The 24,967-nt window shown below is 36.0% G+C and overlaps 1 protein-coding gene across 3 annotated transcripts in view; it reads left to right on the forward strand.

The window, feature by feature from the left end:
- Positions 1-24,967, forward strand: part of TNPO1 (transportin 1) — a 119,837-nt gene that overhangs the window by 82,641 nt on the left and 12,229 nt on the right. For all 3 annotated transcript variants that reach the window (XM_049865315.1, XM_049865325.1, XM_049865335.1), the window contains exons 10-21: positions 4,973-5,033; positions 5,788-5,956; positions 12,188-12,340; positions 13,076-13,301; positions 15,546-15,717; positions 16,962-17,048; positions 17,954-18,061; positions 18,214-18,372; positions 18,451-18,538; positions 21,233-21,331; positions 21,505-21,600; positions 24,380-24,455. In XM_049865315.1, the coding sequence (XP_049721272.1) occupies positions 4,973-5,033; positions 5,788-5,956; positions 12,188-12,340; positions 13,076-13,301; positions 15,546-15,717; positions 16,962-17,048; positions 17,954-18,061; positions 18,214-18,372; positions 18,451-18,538; positions 21,233-21,331; positions 21,505-21,600; positions 24,380-24,455 (1,494 nt within the window). The remainder of the gene's footprint in view (positions 1-4,972; positions 5,034-5,787; positions 5,957-12,187; positions 12,341-13,075; positions 13,302-15,545; positions 15,718-16,961; positions 17,049-17,953; positions 18,062-18,213; positions 18,373-18,450; positions 18,539-21,232; positions 21,332-21,504; positions 21,601-24,379; positions 24,456-24,967) is intronic.

Raw genomic sequence — 24,967 nt, forward strand, 5'->3', positions numbered from 1 at the left:
GCAGGAATTCGGTGGCTGGCTAAAAGAATAGCGTTTCTCGGTTGCTTGCTGATGAGTGCAAACATTAAACAGCCTGAAGCCAGCCATGACTGGGTTTGAATTATGTGTCTTATCACTGCTTGGGGACCATTTTTACACAAAATAAGGCTGTTTTTATTTTTATTTGAAATAGTACATTGACAGAAACCCTGGTGGCATAGTGGTTAAGTGCTACGGCTGCTAACCAAAGAGTCGGCAGTTCGAATCCGCCAGGCGCTCCTTGGAAGCTCTGTGGGACTGTTCTACTCTGTTCTATAGGGTCGCTGTGAGTCAGAATCAACTTGACGGCACTGGATTCTTTTTTAGTACATTGACAGGATGGGAGGATGCATCAACATCAATCTGATGCTGAGATCAAAATCATGATAAAAGTACTTAACTTGATTTTCCTTGCTCGGTTAACCAGATTCTTGCTTATTATAAGCCAAAAATGTTTGCTTGCTAATCAACATTTTATATGTAATAAGATTGCTTATACTAATATGAACTCACCTAGAAAGCACTAATATAGCAAGATATGACATTAAGTTCTTTTACTGTTTCTGGGTTGTTATATAGTCTCTTTTGTTTGTTTTTTGATCAAGACGCTGCTATTTTGATTAGTGAACATTTAATAATGTCTTTTTTCCCAAAATTATTGTGACTTTTTCCCACCTTTATTCTTGCAGACTAATTTTAGAGTCGCTGAATTCAATTTCATTGAACATGCTGGGTGACCTTGTACCTTTATTTCATGGAGCTAGTGTATATACAATTGAATGTGGTCATCCATGTAAAGCAACTTAACCCAGTACCCAGAACGTATTACATGCTCAGTAAACATACGTTGTTGATACTGGTATCATCACTTTTGCAAGATGTTGCATTAAAAACTTTTGTTTTTAAAGGCTACATGAAGAGGCTTCAGGAGAAAGTTTCATAACAGTTAGATCTGTTCAGAAATAATGATGGAGTCCCTGGGTGGCACAGGTGGTTAAGCACTTGACTGCTGACTGAAAGGTTGGTGGTTCAAGTCTACCCAGAGGGACCTAGGAAGAAAGGCCTGGTGATCTACTTACAAAAATAAGCTATAGAAAACATTTCTACTCTGAGACACGTGGGGTCACCATGAGCTGGAATTGACTTGATGGCTTCTGGTTTTGATTGGGTGGTTGGGTTTTTTTGCTTTGGCCTCACATGATAGTGAGCTGGAATTGATCATACACGGACCAGGTTGCCACATGATGACAGTTAACTCTCATAACTCACTTTCTGACCTATCCTTTGCTCCCACCAACTTCATTGTTAGGTACAGCCGGGGTGATTTCAACTCATAGCAACCTCGTGTGACTGGAGAGCTGCCCCATGGGGTTTTCTAGGCTATAATCTTTACAAGAGCTGATCACCAGGTCTTTCTCCCGCAGAGCTGTTGGGTAGGTTCAAACTGCCAACCTTTCAGTTAGCAGTCGAGCACTTAACTGTTGCGCCACAAACCAAAACCAAATCTTTTGCCTTCGAGTCGATTCTTTTCATGACTACCCTACAGGACAGAGTAGAAGTGCCTCACGGGGTTTCCAAGGCTGTGGTCATTACGGAAGCAGACTGCTGTGTCTTTCTCGCATGGAGAAGCTGGTGGGTTGGCAGCAGAGCGCTTAAGCACTGCCCCACCAGGGCTCCTTTAGGAAACCCTGTGAACCATTCCAGAGCCCTAGTGGCATAGTGGTTAAGAGCTCGGCTGCTATCCAAAAGGTCGGCAGTTCAAATCTACTAGCCGCTCCTTAGAACCCCTATGGGGCAGTTGTGCTCTGTCCTATAGGGTCTCTATGAGTCGGAAACGACTCATCAGCACCTAACAACAACATGCACTGTACCAGCCCCTCATTTCCTGCACACCTGATTAACCACATTTACTATTCCATGTCAAGGCCCTTGACTTCTTCATGTTCTCAATCTCTGACACTTTTTTTGCTATTCTTTATCTGGGACTGACATGGTGATCTACAAATCAACAGTACTGACCAACCTCCAACTACCATACATTTCATCTTTCGTGGTCTAGATTAATTGACTGTCTTCCTTGCTTCTTTAACCAGGCTATCTGGCATAGGCATCATGATCTACAAATCAAGTGTACTGACCAGCTTCTAACTACGATACATTTCATCGTCCCCACTCTGGATTAAATGAACTGTTTTTCTATCACCAGACTATTGAATGCTGTTGGGAAAAGTTATACTGCCAGGGGGAATTATGGCTGTAGAAATCCATGGTCTTCAAGTGGAACCTTCATACTACCTGCCAGTCCTTGTTGTTAAAGATCAGCTTTTATCTTCCATTCACCAAGCAACCATTTCAAAGTTTTATCATTCTCCTGAAGTTCTTTCGTTCAGTTTGAGCACTTTTACTTTAGAGAGAAAACACTTCATCTTGCCCCAGAACTTACAGATACATTTTTGTATGAGTTTTCTTCTTCCGAACCAATCTTTCTGCTTATGGTCTGGGTAACAAGTTTTTCTTACCCTCAGGGGCCTCACTCTATCGGATATTCTCTTTGATTTTTTCTCTCTCTGTTTTGCCCTTCATAACATTTTAACTTACTTCAGTTTCTTCCATCTTACAAAAGTTCATGATTAAATGTCACAGATGGGGCTCACTGTCTTCACTTCTTAAACCCCCACCCCCACCCCCCAAAAAAAACCCCCACTGCCTATTGAGTTGATTCCGACTCAGAGCAAACCTATAGGACAGAATAGAACTGCCCCATAGCATTTTTAAGGCTGGAATCTTTATGAAAGCAGACTGCCATATCCTTCTCCTACAGAGCCACCGGTGGCTTTAGACCACTAACTTTTCTGTTAGTAGCCGAGCACTTTAACCATATTGCTGCACCAGGGCTACCTCACTTCTTAACCACCTCGTGTTAACTTTTCAGTATCTTACAGCCTTGAATCTGTTCTTGCCAGTTCCCTGAAATTGTTGACATGTTACCAGTGATTTAGTTCTCCTGCCAAATGCCTGTAACTTGTAAAATGTGGTTCTATGTGTTTTAAATATGCTAGTCACCGTGTTTATTTACTGTTTTAGAATTTAGAAGGACTTTGAGCATGAAAGTTTGGGTGGGACACATCTTAAACTTACCCAGGAAATTTTAAATCGCACTACTTTTCTTTTCTCTATTCATATTGCATTGGATAATGAGGGCTTCCAGAATATCTCATTTATCTTAGCATTTTTCTCAAAGTTGGTCTCATTTGTTTTAATTGACATTACTGCATGTATCTCTGAAGTATGGTCTTAAACAAGGACTAAAGGCATTAATGTGGAGAACAAGGGTTTCTTATATCTGGGGTAGGAGAAAGGGAATTATCTGTGGTGTTAGGCCAAATTGGTTTTAAATCCTGACAGTCTTGTTTACTTAAAACTTGCTTATGATCTTTAGCAAATAATGCAGCCCATCTGAGCTTTAGTTTATTTGTAAAATGGGGGTCATAACATCTTTCTCATTAAGTTATAAGGAGGGTACTTATAAAGCCCCACCTAGTACTCAGTGAGCATAAGTTCCATTTGCTTATTCTCTTTTTCCAAGTCACCCAGAACAATGGGTAGAGGGGAATTAAGGGTAGAATTTGGAAGCAGGCACTGTTGGCTGTGTTGTTAAATATGCCTCCAAAGTAGTCTCATAAGAATCTTTTCAGGTGTGTGTGGTGGGCCAGTGAGAAAACAAACCATCAACGCTTAAGAAAACTGTCAAAGCTTATAACTGTCATAGCTACAAAAGGATTTAAGTTAAGGTTTTGACACGTACTTTTTTTTTAACTGGACATAGTAAATATTGCATGTGTACCTGGGCTTCGATGTCTGCAGTCATCTTGGTGGTTTTAATGACTGCATAATGCTCCAGAGTGGGTGTGATTTCTGATTTAACTGTTTCTTCTCAGAATTTTAGGTTGTTACTAGTTTCTTAAGAAATTAAAATTTAAAATGTCTTAGATCTTTACCAGAAACTATTAATAACTGTTTATAGAGATCCTTTTCCTTCTTTGCATTATTTCTTTCAGATAAATATGTCTAGCTTTCTGATGTTGTATCTTGAACATTGTCATCTTTTTTTATAATTATAAAAGACATACAAACACTGAATATAGACTTATTGGAAAATGTTACACCATTTAGAAATAAAGTAAAAGATGACTTGTCTCTCTTAAACCTAATCACTTCTTTGTGGATACCAGTTTCTTATATAGTCTTCCCGAATAGTCTGTGTGTACAAGTAATTATATGGATAGTCTCATTTAAATTCAAATGGAAATGTACTATGTATTTTACATTTGAGTTTTTCACTTGCGTTAATTTTATCCGTGCCTTAAACGATGAACTATTACATTGTTTTCAGTTTTCCAGTTATATCAACGAAACATCAGTCTTTAAAAATGAATGTGTTTGTTAGTATATTTAGAATAAATTCCTGCGGGAGAATTGCTTATTTTTTCTTTTCGATAGCACCATTGGCAAGCTGCCTTGTCCCAGTCGAGATTCCATCCAGTAGGTTCCATGAATTTGTAAAAGGCCCAAGAGACATATTTGGAGTAATCACTTAAGAAGAGCAAACATGTCACTGGATAGGATCTAAGACAGTATTACCAGTGGTTGTCTGATTGGTATTATTAGTACATGTAGTATTGGCCCAGTGGTTAAGAGCTCAGCTACTAACCAAAAGGTTGAGAGTTTGAATTCACCAGCCTCTCCTTGGAAACTCTATGGGGCAGTTCTATTCTGTCCTATAGGGTTGCTATGAGTCAGAATTGACTTAATGGCGGCAGGTTTGGTGTTGGATTTTTTTGGTAGGGTTATTAAGATAAGTTATTGTATTAGGAAAAAACCGCATTGTATTAGGGGTTCTTACTTATTCTGTTGAGATCTTTAGATTTTTGTTTTTTGGATTCATTTTTTATAGGTTGATTCCTGTGTTAGTGAATGGCATGAAGTACTCAGACATCGATATTATCCTATTGAAGGTAAGTAAACTTTTCTAATGAGTAGGGAAGATAATTTTTATGTTGGCATAGTAAATCTGTGAGTTCAGCCAATAGGGCATTCTTTTAGAATGGACCCTATGTAAATAGTCCACTTGTTAAATAATATGCTACAGAAGTTCAAAGATAGAAGCAAACATGATAATGAGTTTGGATGGTAATAAAAAAAATACCTGCTGCCGTCGAGTCGATTCTGACTTATAGCGACCCTACAGGACAGAGTAGAACTGCCCCATAGAGTTTCCAAGGAGCGCCTGGCGGATTTGAACTGCCGACCTCTTGGTTAGCAGGCGTAGCACTTAACCATTATGCCACCAGGGTTTCCAAATAGAGTCTGGCTTAATTGGAACTAGATGCTTATGCTAGTTGGGTTATCATTAATTTCCTATTGCTTTAAATTTAGCCTAAATTATCTGGTGCTCATTTTAAAAATACGACTTCTTAAATATGCTGGTATGAATTCGATTTAAGGTACACTGGATTATGCTAGCCGTTGAGAGGCATTATAGTATGGCTGAAAGTGCCTGATACTTAACAATTGCTACATGTTATTCTTCCCTCCACAAATAAATATTTTCTGCACAGAGGAGTGATTCTTAATCAGGAAGTATACTTCAGAATCTTCTAGAGTTTTTTCAAGTTACACGGGACTCTTCTGAATATTCTTTTGATTTTTTTTATACATGTTATTAGCTTATAATGAATGTCACCAAAAAATTTCCCTTTTTATAAAAAGGGTGATGTTGAAGAAGATGAGACGATTCCTGATAGTGAGCAGGATATTAGGCCACGTTTTCATCGATCAAGGACAGTGGCTCAGCAGCATGATGAAGATGGAATTGAAGAGGAAGATGATGATGATGATGAAATTGATGATGATGATACCATTTCTGACTGGAATCTAAGTACGTGAGTGAGGGAAAAGTATAACTGTCTGCTTTAATAATAACATCTTTATTGAGGGGCCCTGGTATCCCAGTGGTTGAGAGCTATGACTGCTAACCAAAAGGACCCCAGTTTGAATCCACTAGCCACTCCTTGGAAACCCTTATAGGGCCGTTCTGCTCTGTCCTGTAGGGTTGCTGTAAGTCGAAATCGATCTGATGGCAATGTGTTTGGTTTATTTTTTTGGTCATTGAGATACAGTCCACATATACAACGATCATCACAGTCAACTTCAGAACGTTTTTATTACCCAAAAAAGAAATCCTGTGCTCATTAGCAGTCACACCTGATTTCCTTTCAAACCCTGGACAAGGCTGTTTTTTGTCTTTATAGATTTGCCACTTCTGAACCTTTCATATAAGTGGAGTCATGCACCATGTGGCCCTTTGTGATTGACTCCTTTAACTTAGAATAATGTTTTAGCAATCCATCTATGTTATAGTATGTATTGGTACTTTATTCCTTTTTATTGCAAACTAAATCACCTGTACTGTTGTGTGGGTATACCGCATTTTGTTTTTTCATTCACCAGTTGATAGACATTTGGGTGGTCTTCCTTTTTGACTCTAATGAGTAATGCTACTAAAAAAAAAAACAAAAACGAGCATTCATATACAAGTTTTCGTGTGGATGTATGTTTTTATTTCTCTTGGGTATATAACGACGAGTGGAATTACTGAGTCGTGCAGTAACTCTATATTTAGTGTTTTGAGGAACTGCCAGACTCTTTTCCAAAGCAGCTGCACCATTTGACATTCTCACCAACAGTGCTCAAGGGTTCCAGTTTCCCCTGTATGCTCTCCAGCACTTGTTATTATCTGTTTTTTGTTTTTGTTTTTTAATTTTTTATAGCCATACATCTAGTGGCTATGAAGTGGTATCTCATTGTGGTTTTGATTTGCATTTCCCTGATGGGCCTACTCTTACGTGTAAGCATTATATTCCTTAAAAAAAAAAAAAAAACCCAAAATCAGCCACTCTGTCCGGGATCACAATAGAGGGTCCTGGACAAAGCAGAAGAAAAATGTAGAGCAAAATTTAAATTTACAAAGGAGACCAGGCTTACTGGTCTGACAGACTGGAGGAACCCTCGAGGCTGTGGCCCCTAAACACCCTTCTAACGCAGAACTGAAGCCACTCCCGAAGTTCAGCTTTCAGCCAAATATTAGACAGGTCTGTAAAACAATAAAACCCGTGAGGAATGTGCTCCTTAGAACAGTCAAGTATACAGACCAAACGGACAACACCAACCGAAAAGCAAAGATGAGAGGGCAAAAAAACCTGACGAATGGAAACAGGGAATTTGGAGTGGGAAGGGGGAGAGTGCTGACACATTGCAGGGATTGCGTCAATGTTAACAAAACAATTTTTATAAATTACTGAATGGGAAACTAATTTGTTCTATAAACTTAAAGCACCGTAAAATGATTAAAAAAAAAACTCTTACTGCTCAAAAGACTGTTTTGTTTGGTGCTGTAAAATAGGAACATTGGCCACAAGCTATTTGTTTCCCTAAAATAAACTGATTTTCTGTGATAATTTGCATAAGAATTGGCTTATTTGTCGTGGATAATTTTGAAAATAATAACTGTTTTGTCATATTCAAAACCTTAAAATATGCTTCTTAAAATCTCTATTAGTGTTCATCTTAAACTATAAATCCTATCAGCTGTGAAGCCAGCATTCTGCTCCACACTGTAATCGAATACCTGGGAATGAGCCTGGATGTCTGTGTTTTATTTTTGCTTGCTTTCCTGTTTTTAAAGCTCCACTGCTTTTGTTCAGGGTTTCTCAGCCTTGACACTATATTGACATTTTGAGTCAGATAATTCTTTGTTGTGAGGGCTTTACATTGTAGGCTGTTGAGCAGCATACCTGGCCTGTACCTAGTAAATGGTAGTAATACTCCGCCCCACCCCACATGCACACACAGTTGTTTATATTCAAAAATGCCTCCAGACATTGCCAAATGTCCCCTAGGAAACAAAATTGCCTCTGGTCGAGAACCACTGCTCTAGGTCCTAACAGCGTTGAGATTTCTACTAGCTGATGAAATCGATGCATCGTTAGTCTGGGCTGTTTCATTCATGTGGTTAGAAAATGCTGATTCCTCTGTTGCCCACTGTAGTTTCCTGTAACTGTCATTTATTTAGGGTACCTGATGTGCCAAGGACTTTGCATGCATTATCACATTTAATCTTTGCTATAGCCCTAGGTGAGTACGGAAACTACAGAAAGGGAAACCTAACCAAGGTTAGTGTAGCCAGTGTAGATGGCACATCCAGTATTGGAACCCAAGTCTAACTCATGAGAAGAGAGCCCAAGGTCTTCATTACTGTCACAAATTGCCTCCCGTTGTATCCTCAGTTTCAGGGTGGGAGATAGGATGGATTAAGGTTGTATTGTAGATACACACTATGAAAGTATCAATACACATTTTAAAAAACCACTTCGTCTTTATATCCCACTCATCTTCATATCCTTCCATAAGTTTTTCTGTGCATGTACAGAAACACATGTGCATGTGATCTTTTTTAGAGGGGAGTCTGAAATTCCAAAAGTGAAATCAAACTATATGTACTGTTACGGCTCTCTTCCATATATCATTTACCTCATTCCATGTCAGTGCATGTAAGTTTCATGGGAGTTTAATACTTAGTTGAATTGATCTATAACTGACTCCCTTGATGGGTAAGGTATTACTTCTGACCGGTGTAACAGCATTTTGTTTTTAAGGTTTTACCAGTGTCTAATAGTTTGTCATTAACCATTTGGTATACCTAATTCACGTTGGGAAAAACCTTAGTACTTGAAATTACATTTTTGTTGTTCTTTTCTAGCTTACTATGTTAAATAGACTCTAAGTTGACTTATTATAGTCCTATAGTAAATAATGCCTTTGTAAAAAAATTTTTTCATTGTGTTTCATGCATCGTGCTTGTGACTTTTGTTCCAATTATTTGCCTAACCTAATTAAATCACTATATACTTGATTCTAAATGATCTATCAGTAGAAGTGTCAAGTAAAAATAATAAATGTGCACATTTTACTAGGGGATTTTAACAGTGGCCTTCATATTCTGAAAACATTGGAACAGTATTTTAATTTTTCTGTATAAACAATTTTAGTATGGCGGTCACGTGTAGAATTAAATGCTTTCATAATCAGTTGTAGAAAAGGTAGTCACAGTAGTGGAATGTTTTTTTGTATAGTAGACTGTCTCTAAATCATATCTTAGTGCTTTGAAATAAAATAGTACTCTTGCCAATCTTCAGCTAGTTGTGTGTCATTTTTACAATTGTTGCCACATTCGTGTATTCATTGGGGTTTTTTCTTCATTTGATTCATTTCTTTTTACTTAGCTACTTAGCCTCATCTTAAACAATACTTTTAATGAAATCACAGGTTTGATATGCTACTCAATTTTTTTTTTTTTTTTTTTTTTTGCTATTAAGGAAACCCTGGTGGCACAGCAGTTAAGAGCTATGGCTGCCAAGCAAAAGTTTGGCAGTTCATATCCACCAGGCTGTCCTTGGGAACCGGATGCGGCAGCTGTACTCTGTTCTATAGGGTTGCTATGAATCGGAATCAACTCAATGGCAGTGGGTTTTTTACGTTAAAATTACTGCAGCATCCACCATGAGCATCGTCTTAGATTGTTAGGTCATATGGTAGTTCTGTGTTCAACCTTTTGAGCTGCCACTATAATGGCAGTACCATTTTATATTCCCACCAGCAGTGAATGGATGAGGGTTCCAGTTTCTCCACAACCTTGCCAATACCTATTGTTTTCCTTTTTTTTTAGTTGCCATTCTAATAGGAGTGAGGTGGTATCTCATTGTAGTTTTGATTTGTTTATCTCTCTAATGGCTAATGATGGTGAGCATCTTTTCATGTGCTTGCTAACATTTAAGTATTCTCTTCGGTGAACTGTCCAAGTACTTTGCCCATTTTTCTTTGGGGGGTCGTTTGTCTTTTTGCTGTTGAGTTGTAATAGTATTTTACCTGTTTTGGATGTTAGACCCTTTTCGATAACATGATTCCTGGTAATTTCCTTCCAATCTGTAGGTTGTCTCTTCATTTTGACTATACAGACCTTTGGTGAACAAAAGTATTTAATTTTTATGAGGTCCCATTTTCTGTTTTACCTTTTGCTGCTTGTGCTTTTGTTGTCATAGCTGATAATCTGTCTTTAAAAACTAAGTCCTTCAGCCACTCGATGACCTTTTTGTACTCCATGAAATTAAAATCTATTTGTCTTCCATTTTGAATGGATTTTTTACCCACACATGATTGTATCATTATGCATTGGTCGTTGGGAAAATAATGGTTCACTGAGTTAGATAGTGCTTCCAAACATTGTAAGTTTCATTTTACATTATGAAAAAAGTAATATTTGTTACTGTCAGCATCTGTCTCATTAGAAAAGTATTGGGAAGCTGTCAGGCTTACAGTGGCAGATACAAGCTTTCCAAAATTCTAATTTTCACTTAAAACCTTGAATTTATCATTGATGGCAAATAATATCAGGTGTTTTCTTTGAACTGACAGGCTCGCTTCAGTCTTTTTCTATTACCCAAGTCTGAGTAACTTATGTCACCTGCTCTTGCTAATGTAAATAGTTTGGAAAAAAGCAACACATACAGCTTGCAACTCAAAACAGTTGTACAGCTTTTCCTCAAGATAACCATCATATTTCTGTATGTGACAGAAGTACTTCATGTGTACTTTCCATTTTGTATCTCCATACTAAATAATCTCCTTATGAGAGATATTTAATAAAAGCAATTTTTTACTGCTTCAACACGGGCATTTTTAAGTGAAACAGACCTTTTGCAGGGGGTGGGTAATGTGGCAGTGAAGAATACAATGACTAGTGTAATTCGGTTGACACTGATATATTTATGCTAAGGTGCCAGCAGTTTCACCCACTATTGCTTTTGTACTGTTAGTTAAAGGTGGTCATGATGAAAAAGAGAATGTTACAGCATTATTAAAGTAGTTTTGGCCTTGTTGACCCCCTGAGTCTAATGTGACCCCCAGGAGTCATCCGTGGTCCACGCTGTGAGAACCAGTAAACTAAACATTTAGACTCAAGACCATCATAGGCCACATTTGTCACTAGTTTACTCAGAAGTGCATAGGACAGGAATCACAACTTACTACCTGGACAGCGTCAGACTTTTCTCTTCTGAAGGAGTCTTTGCAACTGTCCACGTAACAGTTCATATAGCTGTCTGGGGGCCTAGGTTCTTCAGGATCAAGATCACATTGCACAAATAGGGGAGCTTAAAAGCCTCACATCTCTCAGGAGCCAAGTTTTGTAGGCACAGCTTACAGGGGTTATGCAGGAGGTATACCCAGTTATAGGAGTTACTCTACTCAGGGAAGCTCAGAGTGTGGTTATCTCATCAGGTATTTAAAGTTCAGATATAGGATTCTCAATCCAGAGGTAATATATCAAACACAAGTCACTTTTATCATAAACATTGTTGCTTAGTAGCATAATTAACATATATGCTCTTTACCAAGTTACCAGAAAGAAGAGAGCTAACTAATAAAAAGTTCTCTGCAGGAGAAAGTTTTCATTGACTTCTTACCTACAATTACAGCTACTTACAAAGGTTCATCTTTCAGACAACAGAAATCATCTTGTTTAGGGAAGAACGTTATACAGTGGTAATTAATCCCCCTAATTATTTATGGTGGGTAGGATAGGGCAGGCGTTGCCTGCTTTTTAATCATACTGTGTTGCAGTAATTCTTTATGTATCACTGTATGTATTATGTTTGATTATGGTTATTTTTTTAGCTTTGAATCTTGTATCCTTCAGAACGCCCTGAGCTATCTTCATATTGGAATCTCTAAGTCTCAGTGATGCTCAGACACATACATGCTCTGTAGATAGTTTTTATAGATAAATAAACGAACACCTACTTAGTAGGAGAGGAAACTTAGTGGTTGTGATTTGCCCTAAATCATAAAGTGGTAGTAGCCCCAGTTTTCTGACACATAAGGCAGCAAATAAATACCCTTTTCGATAGAACGTACTAACGTCCTTGAGCTCTTACATTGAAACTACGTAGAGATACACAGAAAGTGTTGTACATACAATAAGTATTCATTTTTAATACATATAACTAAGATAATAAATGTTAACGTGATATTTTTGAATTTAATATTTCCTTAGGAAAATGTTCTGCTGCGGCCCTAGATGTACTTGCAAATGTGTATCGTGACGAACTTTTGCCACATATTTTGCCCCTTTTGAAAGAATTACTTTTTCATCATGAGTGGGTTGTTAAAGAATCGGGCATCTTGGTTTTAGGAGCAATTGCTGAAGGTAAGTCAAAATCAAGTTTGAATTATAAAGTTCTTAATCATCACTGATAAGGCTTGGCTGCTTTTTAAGGGATTGTTAACTCTGTCAGTGAAGACTTTCAAGTGTTGGATTCACATAGTTTTTTGTTTGTTGTGATGGTGATGTGGAGTAGACAAGACAGATTCACATTAAGCTTGTGAGAAATACTGGAACCCAAAGGTCATCCTAGGATGAGTTTCTGCTTTGAATTAACTGTTCTTACTTAAACAACCATAGGCATACTTCTAACCCCAGCCAGATATTTTGTTAATGCTTTCTGTTATAAAATGAACAGAATAACAGAACTCTGTCCAAAGCATCCCTCTTGCTAGAAAAATAATTTATGTTCCTTAGATAAGTCTCGGCAATATGATAAGGCAAGAATGTCTTCTTTCTCTGTAAAGGATTTCTGTTGATTCCGTCATGTTAAACATTTTTGTCAACATCTGTCTTCAAGAAATTGAGGTAGTTCACAAGTATCACTGAAAGCCATACATTTGTGTAACAGAGGTAAAGTGTGAGGTTCTTACCCAACTGGAAGATACCTAGGAGTAATTAGCTCTAATTTCATTTATTTTATAAATTTGAAGTAGATTATTACAGCGGTATTTATTGCAAAGGATATGATCTGAATGTTTTTCATGGCGCATATGATACAAAATTTGTTTTAACCAAATTTTAACACTTTTTCAAAAGATTCATGTTATTTTTTTCTAGGTTGCATGCAGGGTATGATTCCATACCTGCCTGAGCTCATTCCTCACCTTATTCAGTGCCTCTCTGATAAAAAGGCTCTTGTGCGTTCCATAACGTGCTGGACTCTTAGCCGCTATGCACACTGGGTGGTCAGCCAGCCCCCAGACACGTACCTGAAGCCATTAATGACAGAATTACTAAAGCGTATCCTGGATAGCAACAAGAGAGTACAGGAAGCTGCCTGCAGGTAGGACAAACCCGTGATCGAGCGTTCATTGTGAGAGAAGGGAGTGAGTAATTAGTGGCAAATTTAATTTTCAACCTTGTGATAGATATTGGTATCAATCCATTAATGGACTGTTTCATGTTGAAGTTTTCCAGCTGTGTCAGGAAATTTAGTTTTCATTGCTTTTTCTTCCTGGTAAAGTTTTCGAGGTACTGATTGTTGCTCTTGGGTTTGCAGAGTAGCATATTTTATCACATTTTGTTTGACCAGAAAAGCTTTAGCATCTGCACTATCACCTGATGGTTTTGTAAACCCAAATGTGCGTAACTAGACATCAGTTTCTTCCTCATTTTTTTACACTCAGTGACTATGATAGCAGTAGAATCATCTTTCATCCTGAATCCCACTCTCAAAGGAATAACAAAGTTTGAGCAGATTGACATCCCAGCAGTCCAGCTCCTTAGTCAACTACCGTAACTCCACAGAAAGTCCCACAGTGCATTGATCAACTCTGGCACTACGAGTTCTTAGTGGATCTGCCCCAGTAGTTGCTCTTTCAGTTGGGTTTAGGGCCGTCTCTGTTTTTGTATCAGACCCCAGTAGTTTTGTTACTTAAAATTTTCCAGTTTCTTAGGACATACTTTTATAAAAGGGCCTGTTGATTATGTTTATGGCTCTTATTTCTTCAGGTAGAATTGTTTTTATTATTTACTTTGTTAGGGAGAAAAATCTACTGAAAAAAGTAAATTTAAGTTGTTAGACTTTACCCAACCTGGAACAATAATATCCGGAAGAGTTCTAATTGTTAATGGGATGAAATAAAATTGGACAAAAGGACCATGGTGATTAAATTTTAAACTAAATTTTTAAAGTGGGAGGGGAGGATACAGGTCATGTTTGGGCTTCTGTGGTTTGCTTATTGACTCAGGAAAATTTTTTCAACTCTCAGTTGTTACAGATATTATGTACTAGGTGCTAGGCTTATAGCACCTGCCATCACAGATTTTACAGGCTAGTTGTTTGCATGCCATCAAGTTGATTCTGACTCATAGCAACTCTGTAGGACAGAGTAGAACTGCCCCATGGGGCTTCCAAGGCTGTAATCTTTACGGGGAGCAGATCACCAGGTCTCTTCTCCTGTGAAGCTGTTGGTGGATTTGAGCAGCCAAACACTTAACCATTGTGCCACTATTGCTCCTTTTACAGGCTTGTGGAAAAAAAAAAAAAAATTTTTTTTTTTTAACCAAATAGGTTAGATTTGATCCTCATTAGTTGTCGATTCTGTGTTTGCAAATTCAGCAGTTCACCAAAGTACTCATAGTCCTTAACAGACATGTGCATGTGCAGATCCCAGAAAGGTTCCCCGCTCAGATAAAATAAGGCCTGTTCTATAGTGGGTAATTCAGAGACTTTATGTAATGTAACTACTGCCAATAATGAGAATCAGCTTAATTATAATGTATGACAGCTGTCATGAAGGAAATGAATAAATAGTTCATAGTGCTAATGAATAAGACTTTCATTAACAAATGGCTTAAGCCTATAATTTTAAGAAATTCCTGATCGGGTGGATCAGAAGATATACAGAGGCTTTAGAAATTAAGAGCTGGGTATATGGTACAGTCAAATTTAGATCTCAAATTGAAACTAATTGCACTGAGACTCGAGTTTTTTCTTTTCTTATATTTCTCCTAATAGACGCCATGCATAAGGCAAGTTTGAAATGATGCCGTGTAGGGCTTAGAGAAACAGTTGAGGAATACTAATGCTGCTTAGTGCTTATAAGCCTCAAACACCAGTTGCTAAAAGTGTTTCCATCATTTTGTGACTGTTGTACATATAAAGAGTGGGATGTAAATTAGAATCTGACAATTTTAATTTCAGTTCCAGTAGTCTAGAGCAATTGCTACAGTGTAATCTCCCTGATAATGGGGGCTTTGTTAATTGCTGTGTTCCCAGCATTCTGACTAAATAGTACATACCAAATAAATTTGTTGATTGAATAAATCTAAAGGATTGCCAATATTTTTCTTAGGTTTTATCATGTGGATAAGTAAATTCTCATGAGTGACAGCTTCTTGGAAAGGAAGAAGAAGTAATAAGAAATAGAAAAGTAATAAAAATAAGCATCTGGTGTGGTGATGCAAGGAGATAGGCTTGTAAAGTGTAAATATAAATTCTGTAGAGACTTAATTTCGTATCTCTGTTATAAACTATTCCTTCTATACAACATTAAGTGTTCATTCTCTTTTTTGAAAATTATAGTGCCTTTGCTACCCTAGAAGAGGAGGCTTGTACAGAACTTGTTCCTTACCTTGCTTACATACTTGATACCCTGGTCTTCGCATTTAGTAAATACCAGCATAAGAACCTGCTCATTCTTTACGATGCCATAGGAACATTAGCAGATTCGGTAGGACATCATTTAAACAAACCAGTAAGTATGTGTGATTAACTATTATGGAAAAAAATATGTAGCATAGTATAACCAATAGGTTAACACATACTTCGAAATTAAACTGTTTTAGGGATGGTACTTGCTACTTTAAGAATATAGGTACTACAAAGGTGGCAAGTTCATCCACCTTTATAAGTAATATTTAAAAAATAAGTATTTTTTGTGGAGATTACACCAGCATCTCATATGAGCACACCAACACTTTTTATGAAAATAAGTGACTAAAAGAAATGGGGTAAAAAAGGTCTTTAAACTCTTGGTTTCTGTTTTTATTTTAATTCCTAGTGTCTCCATACGTACCATTTCAGAAACACTGGAGAAAAAAGTTATTTTTTGGTTATGCTTCTTTAGAGGTGCAAGGGACACTTGGTTTATGGGCTTGTTTGGTGTTGGTTTTTTATTATTGTTGAGCTTGTTTTGTTTTTTGCTTTATTGTCTGAAGACCCTTCGGAATCTGCCTGTTGTTTAAATTACTATACATGTTTACTTGATTTTATGGATTATTTCACAGTTTAAGCCAAGGCACTTAAATGATGTGACTCTCTTTGTTTGCATTTGCAAACAAGTACGTGTTTTATTTCATAATAATCTGTTTCAATATAAGCTTACCTGTCAATTTATTAAGTACTGTAAGCAAAAGTCTTTGTACTTGTGGGGACTGAAAGACCAAGTCTCATTAAAGTAAAACTGTACAAAGGAAGTTAGCTTCATCGTTGATACTGATTTCACAAGCAATACATTTTTATGTTGTGTGGTGTCAGGTTGATTCTGACTCATAGCGACCCGATAGCACAACCGTTTTGACACGGTGGAACTGCCACATGGGGCTTCCTAGGCTATAATCTTTATGGGAGCAGATCACCAGATCTTTTCTTTCAAAGAACTGTTGATGTGTTTGACCCGTTGGCCTTTCCATTAGCAGCCCAGCACTTAAACATTGTGTAACCAGGGCTCCTTCATTTTCATGTAGTGATGTATTTATTTATATACATTTTGTTGCAAAAAGGACATAAGATTACTTAAAAATAGAAAAAGGCTTTGTAAACAGAAAGTAGGTAAAAGGAAAATTTTTTAAAGGGACAAAGTAGAGCTAAGAATGAGTCTTAGTGAAATCACTCTATAGTAATTTTACACAATTAAATGGGTTTTAATTTTCATAGACTCAAAATGGACTTGTTTTCATATATAGTAGAGCCTTACATGTTTTTCATCATTATAAACAGGAGTATATTCAGATGCTAATGCCTCCACTGATCCAGAAATGGAACATGTTAAAGGACGAAGATAAAGATCTCTTTCCTTTACTTGAGGTATCTTTAGTTGGTAACATTTAATCCTAACAGTGTATTTCTGTAGAAACATTCTGATCTAAAATAGATACATGTGATAATGAAGTGTTAACTCAATTTACCTAATTTATGTCTATTTCTCTTCAACAGTGTTTATATAGGTATATTGTTACACTTTAGTATATATAGTTTATGTTATCTATTATGTATATACATAAATACTTACACATATATGTGAAATAGGATTGGGTTTGGTGCTGGGAAAGAGGGGTTTCACTTTATACCTTTTCTGTCTAGTTTGAAGTTTTTTCCATGTGTACATATTACATTTTTGTAACCAAGAAGATATTTTATGTGATCTTCAAGTGACTGAACACACTATGAAATGTGCTGGATTGACATTGCTAGAGCCAGTCCAGTCAGTGTTGTTATTGTTCCCTTTGTCATTTCAGGGGTCACCAACTTCGGCCATGTGTTGTCCCTAGCCAGAGAAGTAAAAGCTTTTATGACCAAACATAGTGACTAATTCTGGGCCCAGCAAAATAAGAAGGATCATAATGGCTCATTAGATACACTTTTCAGGCAGGGGCTGGGAATGTACCCAGTAAAGTCTGCCCACATGTTGACCAGGATGGGAGCATAAATAACTATATCTTAAATTTGAGAAAAAAATAGGAACATACATAATACTGCAAATCTGTCCTTTAATTATAGGAACATTTTTATCTGAGTAAACCTCTCCTTGACTGGCTGGCAAACTAACAGCTCTGAGTGGCATCCAAAGGAAACGTTTGAAAAGATAAACCTTCTGTAGAGTAGTGGAGCAGGCTCATAAATGACCAGGGTCTTAATGAGTACAGTTTCAAGTTTTATCATAATCTTAAGTATACTTGAAAAATTTAGCACGTGTACTTTATTCTTTTTAGTGCCTATCTTCAGTTGCCACAGCCCTGCAGTCTGGCTTCCTTCCGTACTGTGAGCCTGTGTATCAGCGTTGTGTTAACCTAGTACAGAAGACTCTTGCACAAGCCATGGTATTTTTACATATATATATGTATACCTATATATATATATCTCTTTTTTCTTTTTAGCATTATAAACATTTTTCTGGGGATAGGCATAGTGTATAGAAACTTTTTTAGTAATTGACTTAAAGTATCCTTTCAAAAAATTTTTCTAATTTCAGCTGAACAATGCTCAACCAGATCAGTATGAGGCTCCAGATAAAGATTTTATGATAGTGGCTCTTGATTTACTCAGTGGCCTGGCTGAAGGACTTGGAGGCAACATTGAACAGCTAGTAGCACGAAGTAACATTCTAACACTAATGTATCAGTGCATGCAGGTGAGATTTGTTAAATTAAAATTAGTTGAAACCTAGTTCACTGTCACATTGAGGTTAATTTCTTTTTATTTCTTGTAGGATAAAATGCCAGAAGTTCGGCAGAGTTCCTTTGCCCTCTTAGGTGACCTGACAAAAGCTTGCTTTCAGCATGTTAAGCCTTGTATAGGTATGAATATTTTCTACTATGGATAAGATTTTTTGACATTATTTTTACATGAGGTATGTTTTCTGCCATTAAGCTGAAATCTTACAGAATCTCAACACTTACAAATGAATGTTTTACTGGTTCAAGTAAAGCTGCTTTGATTGAAGCAGGCAGCTTGGGAACCCCGGTGCCTTACTGCCATTAGTGCGTCATCACTTCAGCAGCTCTTCAGGCATTCCTGTGACTGGGGGAGAGTTGGAAAAGACTGCTTAAAGGATGTGCCCACCAGTGAAGCTTTGTGTAGTACATGCTAGTTCGTTTATTTTTTTTGTTTTTAAGCTTCTTTCTTTGGTAGAAGTACGCAGAAATAATAATAATCAGCATTTCTTCTCTGATAAACCGGCATAACTTTACAGATATCTTAGGAAACTTTTCAAATGAGAATCATGTTAAAAGTAAACAATGATTTGTTTTTGTTTTAATAGGGTAGCATTTGTCGTGTCCTTTGTGAAGATAAGAGTTTCTTTAAATAATATAACCTGTATTCCTGTCAAATTCATTGATTAAATGAAGTGTTGTTTTTTTTTTCTCCCGTTCCTCTCCTTTCTATAAATCTCAAAGTCTGGGATGAGGATTATTTGTAATACGTGATTTAAATTTTGATTTAGAAACAACCTGATTAGTTTTTTCATTTGATACACTTGAGCTTTTAGTAACTGTATTTCTGAACTTTGAGTAATATCACAAATTGTGTTGTTTAGAACCATCAAATTTAAGCCTGATTACTCCTCTAGTTCTTAACTGCTAAAAGTATAATGAATTCTTGTATTAAGGGAACCTTGTCATACTCACCATAAGGTCACTATGAGTCAGAATTGACTCAACAGCGGTGGGTTTGGTTTTGGTTTTTGTCATGTTCATACGATTGTTTATCGCTTAATTTAGTATTTATGAGTTTAAACTTGTTTGAAAGAGGATTTCAGTACTTTTTAAGCTGTAAATTATAAAAAAAAATTTTTTTTTAAAGTGGAAAAGCAGTATGATGAGCTCTCTACCTAGCTTCAGCAGTTATCAGTACAGGTCCAGTCCTGTTTCACATATACCACCATCCATGCAAAGACCCCAGAGAGTTGGGAGCAAATCTCAGACACACGTCATTTCAACTCTCAGTATTTCAGTACCTGTCTCTGCCTTCACATTGTGTTTTGTTGTTGTTAAAGACACCAGGTCATTTGTCCTAAAGAGTTTTATTCACAGTCTGGATTTTACTGATTACATCTCCTTGGTATCATTTAGTATGCTCTTGTGCCTTTTATATTCCTTATAAATTGGTAGTTAGATTTTAGAGACTGAGGGTTTAATGAGATCCAGGATTAAAAAAAACTATACAAACGGTGGTGTTTACTTTCTTCCAGAGATAATGCAGTATCTAGTTTTTTTCCTTTAAAAAAAAAAAATGACTTTATCAATCATGGTAATTGCTTAAATTAGTGGTTCTTAACCAGGGGTGGTATCTCCCATCAGCAGGCATTTGCAGATGTTTTTGGTTGACACTGGGGGATTGCTACTGGTATCTAGTAGGTAGAGCCCAAGAGTGCTGCTACACATTCCACAGTGCACAAGACAGCCCTCTAACAAAGGAAATTATGTGGCACAAACTGTCAGTAGTGCTGAGGTTGAGAAATCCTGGCTTTGGTCCATTAATTTATTAGGGTTAAAAAATGTTAATCTGATTTTTTTAATTATGAGAATATTTGCATAAAAAGACACTTGCCATAATAAAATTGTTTCTTTGAGGTACAAATCATATAGGAGAGGAGGATAATTACTTGATTCTTTTTCTCTTATTTACCAGTTTTTAAGATAATGAACTGATTCCTGGTATCCTTCAGTTTTTCTTTGTGTTTTTTCAGAATCAGTATGAATGCATAATGCCCAGAATACCCTCCCACTGGCAATGAGAGCTTAGTCAAGTTGACTCCTGGGTCGTTTTAGTTTGACAAGATAGTCCAGGCTTGTTTTGCACATTTTCTAACCTTAGGCTGGAAATGTAATCAGTCATTTCTCTGAGAACCCTCATTCCTTTCAGTGAAAAATGATAGAGACCACAGTCTGAGTATTCAGGTAAAAGTTACTTTAAAAGCCAAAAATGTATTAGTTTTTTAATTGTGAAAAGCCAGCTGTAAAGAAAATCCCATGCTATTGTTTTTACTGGTTTTATTTTGAATTTTCTCAATCTGATAAAAAGATTATTCTGACCAACACCTGAAATATACCAAAATCTATGTTTCCTTGGATTGTGTCATGTGAAATTTCAGTTGCCAGATATTGATAGCCTCTTGACCCTTAAGTTTCCAAAATATTTTTAAATATACAAAAAAAAAAAAAAAACCCATTGTCATCAAGTTGATTCTGGCTCATACGGACCCTATAGGACGATAGAACTGCCCTGTAAAGTTTCCAAGGAACGGCTGGTAGACTGGAGCTGCCAGCCTTTTCATTAGCATCTGAGCTCTTAACCACTGTGCCACCATTTTTTAAATACAGTTGCCTGTTTTCTCTACAATATTATATTTGGTATTGCAGTGTTTAGTAGTGGAACTTGGTATTTCTTGCCTATATTTCAGTTTTCACACAGTAGGTGACCTTTAAAGCACAATACGCTGCTATTGAGAAGTTTACTACATAATATTTAAATTTCTTTTTTTCTCCTAGCTGATTTCATGCCAATATTGGGAACCAACCTAAATCCAGAGTTCATTTCTGTTTGCAACAATGCCACTTGGGCAATTGGAGAAATCTCCATTCAGATGGGTACGATATTTTTTCCCCCTTTAAGAGTATAAATATCTTGATATTTTCATCATTTTTTTTTTAACTGAGCTTTATATAGCTTATATCACAGTTAATAAAAGGAGCAAAGTATTTCACACCGATTTTAACGTACAAATTTTTCTTTTTTGTTTTCTCTTTTTGGAATGATCTAGGAATAGAGATGCAGCCTTATATCCCTATGGTGTTGCACCAGCTTGTAGAAATCATTAACAGACCCAACACACCAAAGACGTTGTTAGAGAACACAGGTACCATATGACTGATCTGTTACGGTGAAGAGAAAATTAGTTACCTTTTAATTTTAAATTAAGAAGTGTAGAGAAACCAAAGCAAAGGTAGCTTTAAAAACGCAGCTTATTTTTAAAAAGCCATTTTAGATTGTCAGTAATGAATGTGGTATTTAGCTGTATTCCTAAACCAGCTTGCAGAAACTTTAAAAAACACTCTTCTCTTATTTCAATATTTTAATATTCCCTAAAATGTATTCTGTTATTAATTTGTAAAAATTTGGCCAAAAGTATATTGCAATTTAGTGACCAGTTGATTATTAGTATGGCATATATATTTTGTATTTCATCCTGTAATTTCCTTCAAGTTGGAAACTTTAGCAGTACCTTAGGGGATTTATGTCTAGGAGGCTTGTTTCTCTTTTGTGCTTATAGAGAGCATGTTTATATTAAAGAGTACCTTCCATACTGTACAACACACTTGGAAGTGATTGGGTTCTTTTCTTTCCCTCCTCCCTGATGATGATAATTACAAAAGATTTAAATTTCATTTTTAATTAAACATATTAATTTCTTTATATATTAGGATAATTCCAGTGATTCATTCATATTCAAGGAGGGTCTTACCAAAATTTCTGGGCAAAGGTTAAAATAAGATTTCTTAAATAAGAAAGTTTTATTTGACGTTTTTAAATTACAGAAAGATTATTTTACCCTAATGTGATTAAAAATAGATGTATTTATTGGTATGGAAGGAAATCTTTTAATTATGAAACAGTTATCTGGCTGTTTAGTTAGCTGTATGGGTACTGTTTATTTCACAAAGTGAATTTCAGATTTTTCTTGCTGAAAATATAAAAATCTATGCATAGGATGCTTATTAAGTCTTGTCAGGTTTTTGTCTTTTAGAATGCAGTACCTGTACATGACATTTAGATTTGAAACACTTGTCATTTTGAAATTACTATTGAACTTAAAGAAACTTCTTATTTCTTTTTAAATGTGAATGCATAACTGCAAATAAATGTTGAGTGTAATGTATATTAAAGTTTCTTGTGGGATATCAGCTGGTAAATTTGTTATAGTTCCTTTAACCAATTGGCTTTATTTATAAGATTATATTCGAAGTATAGTTATTTCTTAAGTAAATAGTAAGATAGTTGATAATGCCCTTCAAGTTGATGGATTGAATTGACCACGATTGAGAACTGCAATTGGGGTCCATTGGATTACTTCTCTCAGAAGTAGACTCAACATTCTCTTATTTCTTATTCAAAAGAGGTTTTTTTCTTTTGTTTTTAATTATTAAAATAAAATCATTGTTGATAGCTAATCTCTGTAGATTACGACAGCTTAATTACCAGTATCTTAAAATCTCATAAAGCCAATTCTTTAGTATGCAGTTATTTGCTTTTTTCCCAATTAGTATATCCTACACCGAACTTTTTAAATGGACATCATCTGCTTTATCGCATGTTTCATTGGATTGTTCATACTTGCCTGTTTAATGAGAATGTTTGTTGCATAGTTTGTGTCTTTTGAGCATAGGTTTTCTTTCTCTTGCTTCATATGATTCTGCTGGATTTTAGTATTATCTGTGTAGTTTGCTTCAAGTAATCCTTAAACATTTTTCTTTGCCCCCCACCCTTTTTTTATGAAAGGTTAACCTGTAAGTTTTTGAGAGAACACCATTAAAGCTCCTCATGGTTTGTTTTCTGTTCGTATTTTTTCCCCGTTGTGTATAAATGTATTTATGTGTATGTACCTTTGAATTGCAGAATGCAGTTCTGAGTTGCACTTGTTTTAGCTCTTTGTAAGTTTGATTTCCTGAATTTTGATGGTAAATATACATGTCTGATTAGTTCCCACTTTAAAAATTCTAAAAATAAAATACTAGCATGTAAACAATATATAATGTTTTATCACCTGTTTTGTGCTATGCCTTTTAGAGCAAAACAGAATATTTGTTATTTCCTTTAGTCCACATTTCACATCTCATTACAGTGGACTGTCTAAATTTCCTTTTTTAGAGTTTTGTTATTTCAGATATGGTTTGAAATTACTGGAATGTTATCTGAGTTATTTCCATCATCCTCAGGAGCTTGTTGGAATGGGATTTGATATAGCACAGCCGTTTTCCAATCCATTCATTCAGTGGGTACCATAGCACGTAAGATTCAACAGTTGATTTTTATATCAGGCAACAGATGGTCCACTGGTTTGTTTTGGAAAAGTCAGCAAAAAAAAAAAACTTCACCAAAATTTGGGTTGAGTTTTAAAAATAGATGTAGGAAAATGAGAAATAATTTTACTGTTTTAACTACAAAGAAGTACGTTTGAGTAGACCATTTGGAAATTTAATCACATTTACTGATATTTCTCGGAGAAAAACTTAGATTTCATTATTAAATTCTGAAATTTTGACTGGTTTTGAATGAATATTCTCTAAATCCGTCCATTTAATCACTCGCCTTTTTATTAACAGTGGTACTTTGGCACTTAATTTGGCGAGAAAAGCAAATTTATCCTGGTTTTTGGTGTTCTCTCAATCTTTAAAGTTTTTTTAATTCGTTTTGTTTTTCTTTTTCCAAGAGTATGCCATATATGTTGCTGCCCCTTATTTTAGGGGGTGGTAATAAACAGCACTGGTGAAATCTTATGTTTATTATCATACACAAATTCTGTTGGTTTCTGTTTCTGAGTTATTTGTTGTTTTTTCTTTATTTTTTCTCCTTCCCCCTCATTTGCTCATGTCTTGGTTGGCGTTTGGTGGTGTATAACCGTGATTGCGTTACCTTAGCAATAACAATTGGTCGTCTTGGTTACGTTTGTCCTCAAGAGGTGGCCCCCATGCTACAGCAGTTTATAAGACCCTGGTGTGTATTATTCAATCTTTTTTTTTTAATTCATTTTTCTTCACTCTTTCTTTCTCTTTCTATCTCACTTTTAGATATATTTTCAGTTGGTTACAAAAATCACAATCCTTAATCATTGCCAACCATGTGACTAATCTTGTCCTATCAGGTTTGTGAGGTTTTTCAGTAGCATCGTCATGTATATTTATTTTATGTTGTGGCTAACGACTAATTGATGCATGGGATAAGATTGTCACATGCTTGCTGTGTTAAAAAGCTTGATTATACATAAAAAGCATTTAAATATCCACCAGAAAAATAAAGATGCATGCAAATACTCTAAAAATTTAGGTTTTTGCATTACCTTTCTTTTTTAGAATTAATTTGAAAACTTGGATTGCATTTAAGAATACATATTTAAACTTGTTATGTACAAAAATCTTATTTGCTTGTTGATGTAAAAGTTATACATCTATACCATAAGTATAATAATAATTTATATTGTGGCAGTATACTCTGTGTTCTGCTTCTTT

The sequence above is a fragment of the Elephas maximus genome, chromosome 2 (assembly GCF_024166365.1).
Source record: "Elephas maximus indicus isolate mEleMax1 chromosome 2, mEleMax1 primary haplotype, whole genome shotgun sequence".
Taxonomy (NCBI): domain Eukaryota; kingdom Metazoa; phylum Chordata; class Mammalia; order Proboscidea; family Elephantidae; genus Elephas; species Elephas maximus.